Source organism: Nansenia antarctica (genome assembly GCF_963989245.1).
Source record: "Nansenia antarctica genome assembly, chromosome: 2".
Taxonomy (NCBI): Eukaryota; Metazoa; Chordata; class Actinopteri; order Argentiniformes; family Microstomatidae; genus Nansenia; species Nansenia antarctica.
Window position 1 is genome coordinate 80,198,468 of NC_137675.1, and position 8,588 is coordinate 80,207,055.

The following is an 8,588-nucleotide window of genomic DNA, read 5'->3' on the forward strand; positions in this document are numbered from 1 at the left end:
CACATAGTTACATGGAAATGCACGTTTAAATTGGATAGAAGTGGCCCAATCATATTTAATCGAATGTTACCCTGTACTTCTGTACATGGTAACCTACCTGATTATTCCACATGTCGGTGTTGCTCACAATCGGTGTCGATTGTCAGTTATAGTCTTGTACTCTATAGACACGTAGCTTGACTGAGTGTCTTTTTTTAAATTTTTTAAATCTTTTGTAGATTGTACATTTATTATGTCTGTATGTCTGTATGTTGTTGTAGCCTATGTTCAGGACCCCCAGGAAGACTAGAGGTACATCCGTGTGCTTCTAATGGGGATCCTTAAATAAATCAAATCAAATCAAATCAAATCAAACCAATTGTCGACAGGTGAAACGGCCTGTGCGTCTGCAGGTAGGCCTATGGAACAAACCCAACGACACTACGTGAGCTTAGAATGAGGTTCTATCTCCGTTTAGGGTAGTTCAGAGATATTGAGCGTCAACGTTTTTACATTCCAACATTATGTTTTGTGAGATGGAACCTTTGTATTTTATTAATTACTAACTCAAAAATTTCAACATTTTAAAAATAACACCACAGGCATTAATAAATACCTAATGGATCAGATTATGTAAAAAAACCTAAATTCTGACAAAAATGGAGATAGAACCTTATAATTCTAACGTCACGACTAGTGTCCAAAACAGTACATTAATTAAAATGTGTGCAGTTCTCCAGAGATACAAACATGGAGGCTATAGCCAACTATTCAATTATCCATCGCAAACACTGTCTGCTCCTGACTTTCTGTGCGCCAGGTGACCGCTGGCGAACGGATTTATCGAGTGGAGCGCACGGCTTTAAAGTGACTTCTAGGCTATGAAAACATACACTTTTATACAGGATATCATTACCACTTACTTGAACAGAGACATATAACAACAAAGCTAACTCACCCAATTGAGATTTTATATTCCGAGTCTTGTTTTGTTTTTTTCTCTACAGGAATTCTGGACACCTCCGCACTTGGAGAGAGCTGTTTACGCACGGTCTCTCTCTCTCTCTCTCTGTGTGTGTGTGTGTGTGTGTGTGTGTGTGTGTGTGTGTGTGTTAATCTGTTAATATCCCTGTGTGACAACTAGCGTAGTTGAATAATCAGAGAAAGTTGTTATTTCTGTATTCGTTTTATCTCTGGAACTTTCTCGATTGTTTTGGAAATTCAGATAAGCTTTTGTGTTCCATTTTATTGTTGTGTTTGGTAACTTTTCACACACACAGGCTTACCATTATGTTTGAAAGACATTTAAAAAGACAAAACAATATTGTGGTATCTCCATTCTTAAAGGTACTTAAATGTACTCTCCTTTTGAAGTAGCCATGGCCTGGTTAATTTTGTTGCTGAATTTTCCTAATTCCTAGAATGATGATGTTAATGGTAAGTGGAAGCTGTTAGAGAACACACCCCATAATAAGTTCTTACTACTGCTCATAGGTCAGATACGCACGACTAGATTAGGAGGACACGCTAATAAATGAGGGAGAGGGCGCCGCCCTGTGGTTGAGAAAGGTGGCTGTAACTAATATTATGTCATACATCCCTGTATGTTGAATATGGGGTAAGGAGTCAAGACAAATTACAATTGTTCCAGCTCAAAATGTTTATTCAGATTAAAACGTTCAGAAACACTTTTAGGACCCCTTGGTGGAGAGTATTGAGCGCAAAGCACGATATCCTGATACAACCATCACGCCAGACCATTAACAGTAAGACAAGATAACTCCACACTTCACTTTTACAAGACAAATTCTCACAATTCATAAGTGTTACCCAACATCTAGAAATTAAAAAATCACAGCATCATTGCGCTGCTCCATTTAAACTATTACTTGTCTTCCCAATTGCGTAGCGAGAGGATTAGAGGAGGCCTGGGGTGTCCTGGTAGGCCGGAGGTGAAGCCTGGGTGCAGTTTAGCTCTTTCCCCCCAGGGTGTGCTTGTCAAACAGATACTCGGCCAGCCGGTTGGTGGCGGCCCCCATCTTGTCGAGGTTGGTGATGTGGTCGCCCAGCTTCTTGATGGCCTCCACCTGCTCGTTCAGGTAGTGGGTCTCCAGGAAGTCACAGAGCTGAGGGAGAAACACAGATTTCAGTTCATATATCAGGGTTTAAAGGAGCATCACAGGCAGTATAAACTGCACTGCCAAAGGCCAGTAACAGACATGACACCCAGATACAGCAGCTAGCCACTGTATGGTCTGTACTGTGTGTGTGTGTGCTACTGAGGGGAGATTGGTCACCTAGGTGTCGTGTGTGTGTGTGTGTGTGTGTGTGTGTGTGTGTGTGTGTGTGTGTGTGTCTAGTCTCACAAGCCGTAAACCCATTCTGCTGTTGCATGTTGATTATTACTGGTCACCTAGGTGTTAAGCCATAAACTACAGCAACTACAAATCCTAGGGTTGTTAGTATGTCTGACGTGTAGCCGGGAGTTTTCCCTGACTGACTCAGACCACTGTGTGAGAGCGCACGCAGCCGCACACGCACACAAGAGATTGAGCGAGTGTCTGCAGGCGTGGTGGGTCACTTACATGGGGGTCGACCTTCTCTGAGGCCAGCTTGTGCAGCTCGAGCAGAGCCTGGTTGACGTCCTTCTCCAGCTGCAGCGCACACTTCATGGCCTCCAGCCCGGTGCCCCACTCGTCACGCTCTGGCTTCTGTTAGGGGTCAGAGGTCAAACACGGGGTCAGAGAGAGCGAGCTCACGTACATCTCATCTATAGCCAAGGGCAGTGCCAGGTTACATTTAGCACACGCTCTTGTCGAGTACACTATCGAGTCTAACGAAATCAATGTGCTGTGTTTAAAATGTTTCCTTTCTTTGTCCCTTATCATCCTGCAATACATCAAATTGATTGAAAAGAAAGTCAATCCATCTGTTCCCCCCTGTAACATCCATAGACATTAGTTATGTCCTCTGAGTTCAGTGGATATGTTACAGTACATGTGGGAATACGGTACATGTGGGAAAACTAGGGTTAGGTGCTACGTCGACTTGGTACATGCTGGCATGTCCAACCCTAACCCTAACCTTAACCTTAACCGTAGCACCTAACCCCAACCCTAGTTTTCCCACATGTACCGTAACATATATACAGGAGGAGGTTTGTTTAAGACTAAAGCACTGATAACATACACAGCTCATACCTGGCTTAACACCACATGGCCTCAACTCTAGAGCAGGGACTATGGGCGACATGACTCACAATGAACTCTGCAGAGACTTGGATGACCCACTCCCCTGCCCCCACAAAGTCCAATACTAGATGTTTATAAAGGCGCCGTTTTATGGTATCGTGCCGTTACCTTGATGTCCTGAAGGAAGATACGGCCACCTCTGTTGTTCTGGAAGGAGAGAAGCTTGTCGGCATGCTCGCGCTCCTCGCTGCTGTTCTCCTTGAAGAAGTGAGCGAACCCGGGCAGGGCCACGTCGTCACGGGAGAAATAGAAGGCCTAGAGAGGAGAGAGGAGGGAGTGTGTGGTTAAAGCATGACTCGGCAGATTCGTCTAGTCCTTCATAAACAAAACAAAGAGAGAGAAGGCAGAGGCGGAAAGAAAACCAAGACGGTTCAAGACATGACTCATCCTGTTTGTTGTCTACTCGTTGAGAACGACGACAGCCAACCATGACAGTGCTACACTATTGGGAAGACTCGGGCTATGAATGAATGGTCTTTATTGTCATTGATATAGTACAGGTACCAAACAACGACATTTGGGAGGGGGGGCTCCCCTGGTGCTAGGAAAGAAAAAAAAACTAAAAACAAGGGAAAAGAGCTGGTTTACATAAATAAAGGCTAAGTACACTATCCACTATACTATACTATACAAATAAAACACTGTGCTGTACTCTATGCTATGCTATACCTATTCTAACATTTCCTATTTCTCTGCAACCTTATGTACCCTAGGGTTGTCATATTGCACATAGTGTTATTGCACATTCATTTAAAGTGTCGCAGTTTGCAGGCTTGAAATGTACACATTTGTGCCTCAGCACTACACCTGATTTTTCAATCCAGCAGCTGCCATCAATCCACCCCCTGATCGGTGAGCTGCTATTAACGGAGCTGACAAAAGGTTGAGCTCACTGTTTAATAATTGCCTCTGTTTAATTTAAACAGTCATGAGTACAATTGATCATGTCTAGAAACAAATATCGCAGCTAAGATGGCACTTTGATCTAGGCTTATTCATATACTCAACAACATCTAGCAACAATGTAATTATCACCCCATGTCCAAGGCAAATTGAAAGTAATACTTTCCTCTATAGTAATACTTACCATTGAAGTGTAAGTGTAGGAAGCAAACAGCTCCATGTTCACCATACGGTTGATGGCAGCTTCGCAGTCACGGTGGTAGTTCTGACGGATCTGAGACTCCATTTTGGCAGAGTTTTATTTTCTTATCAAAAACGAACGGTACAAAAATAAAGATTTCAGACTAATTCACGATCAGAGTTCAAAGTAAATAATAAATTATAAATCCGGAATGCCGAAAGTTAATTGCGGGGACGAAGGCAGAAGTTCCGTTCAAACACTGTTGAAGCAAGAACTTCTTGAGACTGAGACGGAGAAGGCTCGCTCGGGTATTTATACGCTCCTCCAGACAAAACGCGTCAGGAAACGACAACCGCTGAGCGCAGCCAATCAAATGAAGTATTTGAAAAGGAAATAGGCGGGTTGTTTGTTTAAGGCGGCCAATGAAAGACCACACCTAACTCGTGACCTGATCCTGAAGAATTCTTCACATTTGTAAATAAATACATTATTTCCGGTAACTGACGCACAATGTAACAGAACGACGACAATTACTTTGTTTGTAATAAATATATTGACACTAATATGTATATGTAGCATATGCAATATAGGGTCCAGAGAGGAAAACAAGAGACATTCACAGACTATTTAGAAAGAAATGAGAAATAAATCAAATCGAACTTTCCTCTCCCGTGACGCAGCATATTTTTAAAAAACAACTTTACGTAGCCTAAATAAAGCGCTTAATCTACACAAGAAGCGAGTATTATTTGATCAACCTTTTATTAGGACATTGTCCCACATGACTAAATATGAAGTAGCATATTCTACACGCTATTCTCTAGGGTGACTAAGGTCTGACAAATACAGTAGACAATATTCAGGGTCTGTTTAACATGACACATTTGATCATTCACATTTCACATCACATCATTATCATCAACCATGACATGGAACAGGACAACTTGTATTCACCTCACCACAATTCATCAATCAATCAATCAATCAATCAACCAGCAAGGACATTGTTAAGTGATTCATGTTGTATATTAAGTTACAGTTGTCATTGACCTTTGAGCAGATGTTCTATCTAGGTCAATAACTCACTACATGTTCACATGATGCCTCCAATATAATAACTGCTGACAAGCCTCTTCCAGTGGTGTAAACTGTTGTTGCTCAATACACAAGTGTTGCAACATCTCTGAGATCAAAAATGAGGTATTTTTCTGATCAGATGCAGTATTATACTATACAGTCTATACAGTATTATACAGATACAGTTATATATCTGTAAAATATATGAACGTAGAAAAGGAAAAAACTCTAGCACGCTGGCTTTGTTGCTACTTCACATTTATGTGGAAAGATACCAACGCTTTGGTCAACAGACCCTGATGAAGTAGTGTGCTTGAGTCTTTTTTTCTTTTCTAGGTTTATATAATTGAAAGACATAATACATGCTTCAAATGGGGTCTGGGGGGGTATTCCATCAATGTCGCTAAAGGAAAATCCAGGCTTATTCTGATAAGTCTTGCAAGATTTATCAAAAAATCCTCCCCCCTCCCCCCCTGTTTTTGTTGTTGTTTTGTTTTGTTTTGTCTTTCTTTTGTTTTGTTTGTGTTTTTGTTTTTTGTTTGTTAGTTTGTTTAAAAAAAAAAGAAAAAAGAGAAAGAACATTCTCTGTTATTGTTTACAATGTACTGCATAACGAAGTGCAAAACTAGTTTTCTACTATTACATGGGACAATAACCTCCCCCATGGATACTAGTAGTTGTTATGTCCTGTTGTGTACATGTCTCTGTGAAATTCAATAAAAAAATATTAACCATAACAAAAAAAAATCCTCACCCAAGCTGCTCAACCAAGGTGCCCTCAATAAACAAGCAAACATGGGACAGCGCAATGGAGACACAACAACCGTTTGGACTTGATAGAGGAGGCTATTTATTTATTTATTTATTGTATTTGATCTGGCTGTACAATGTGTGTGTGTGTGTGTGTGTGTGTGTGTGTGTGTGTGTGTGTGTGTGTGTGTGTGTGTGTGTGTGTGTGTGTGTGTGTGTGTGTGTGTGTGTGTGTGTGTGTGTGTGTGTGTGTGTGTGTGTGTGTGTGTGTGTGTGTGGGAGGTGGAGGGAGTTTATGGGGGGTCTCATGGACTCACTGGCCAGGAGATGATGTCATGGATTGTGCAATGTGAATGAATGATTGAACAGTATAATGTTTGACTAGATTAACTTGATTGTAATGTGGATGTGTTTTGTGCAATGTCCTTAAATTTATATGATTTCTTTGTACATTATATGTATGTTATGAATATATTTTGTATGTTAATGTATAATTTTGCTTTTTATGATGTACTTTTTTTTACCTTGTTGGAACATGTGAGGTGAAACAAATGTCTGCGCAAGCAAACAACGAAGTACAATGTAACCTAATCTTATCTAACCGAAAACTAGTACCTTCACCTTGCATACAATAAGTAATTTGTCTTGATAACCAATGGTTCTCAAACCTAATGGCCCTTAGGGCAGGAGCCTATCTCCTCTTTCCGTAGTGTGAGGCGGCTTGATGTACAAGTACAACCCCTTGGACATGATTCTGGTATGTCGCAGGGTCTTACCCCCGATCCAACTCTTAATGCTGACTGCCAAGCAGGGAGGCATCGGGTACCATATTCATTAAACTCACATGATTAATTGTTTGAAGGGCCTATAACCTGATGTTGCACTTTCTTACTTGAGTGTGTCATTTACCCCATGTAAATGTAGGGGGAGGGGTGATTACGGCATACATTGTGTGTGTGTATGTGTGTGTGTGTGTGTGAGTGCGCGTGAGTGCGTGTGTGTGTTTGTGTGTGTGTATGTGTGCGTCCTTCTGTCTGTGTCTCTTTCTCTTGCATATAGCGTACACAATAAGTTTGTAAAACACTGATAATGTGTTTCTACTTGAACTCTTGAACTTGAACTACCGGTACTTGAACTCTATACTTCTCAATTTTTGCACCATACTGCACACCGATTTGATTTTGTATTTCTGCTACAATGGCAATGTCTAATGAACCTGAACCCAAGAATTGTACTCTTTGTATCCGTACATTGATGTAATAAAAGCAATTGTGATTATGATTCAGATTTCTTAACCTGCCACCTGGACCAGCAAGGAGACAATCCCAGAAAAGAGAGTCACTCAATCATGTCCCCTTCAGCAGTTATAAGACGTTCATTCTAGACATGAGTCAATTCCCTCACAAGGTTGCCTTGATTTAAATGGTAAATGGTTAATGGACTGACTTATATAGCGCCTTATTCCAAAGCGCTTTACAATGACCTCTCATTCACCCATTTAGTAGGCAACCTACTTGTAGCTTTTACAGAAGGGCCAATATTGCATGATAATTGCATCTCTCCAAGGCCGGCGGTAGCTATGGGCAGGGGTGGGCTCAGCCCATAGCTAGTCTTGCCCACCTGATCAAAGGTTAAGGGGTCGTGTTTGAATGTTTAATCTCATATTTGTACTTACTGTAGGTTCATACACCCTGTTGGGCCGCTGGTCCCTGCCCACCCAAGGTGTTGGTTCTGGCGCCGGTCTGCATCGCTCTTTAACCCGAGAGACCTGTGTTGTGACAGTTGTGTGTACATTTGTCTAAGTAAGTGAATCGTCTATAAAAATGTGTGCCTTCAGCAGTCACGGTGCTAGAGACAGAGAACAAGTTAAGTTTTTATTTATTTTTTTATAGCATTTATATTTTATAGTATCAGTATCTAAGAGACTCGTTATAGATGTACAGTCTGAGTGAATTCCCTCTCAGGGTTGCTAGTGTAGTGTCAGCAGTAGAACACAATATCAGTTTAATTTCTGAGAAGTGACTCAGCAGTTCACTACAGCAGTTGTGTCTGTTCCCTCCTGTCTCCTCTTGTGTTTTTGTGCCCTGTCACTAATCATAACGTTTCCTGTTAGTTCCTGCCAGCTCACAGACTCTACCAACATTCTGCTGTGTGATTGTGACTCAGCATTCTAGAGTTCTTATCACCAAGGCAGTGGTGGAAGGCGGGGGTCATGTGAGCATGGAAACAGCCTTGAGCAGTGGTTAGTGGTTGTCGACAGGCTCAGACCAGTTATGGCGGAAAAAAAGGAAAAACAGGAGGAAAAAAACAGGAACTGAGACTGTGTGTGTCACAAGTATGCTACTGTAACTCTGGATGGAAAATTAGTAATGATATTTCTTCTCCCCCGCCCTAAAATAAAGATAGCACACAGATAGGTCACATTTCTTAAGGTAATATTTTTTATT

General features: G+C 41.4%; 1 protein-coding gene across 1 annotated transcript; it reads right to left on the minus strand.

The window, feature by feature from the left end:
- Nucleotides 1-1,625: 1,625 nt before the first annotated feature.
- Nucleotides 1,626-4,588, minus strand: fthl27 (ferritin, heavy polypeptide-like 27). Its single transcript, XM_080524831.1, has 4 exons — nt 4,318-4,588; nt 3,339-3,485; nt 2,565-2,690; nt 1,626-2,105 (listed from the first exon to the last, which is right to left on the minus strand). Exons 1-4 carry the CDS (start codon nt 4,417-4,419, stop codon nt 1,950-1,952), a joined length of 531 nt encoding a protein of 176 aa, XP_080380957.1. The 5' UTR covers nt 4,420-4,588; the 3' UTR covers nt 1,626-1,949.
- Between the last annotated feature and the right edge of the window lie 4,000 nt (nt 4,589-8,588).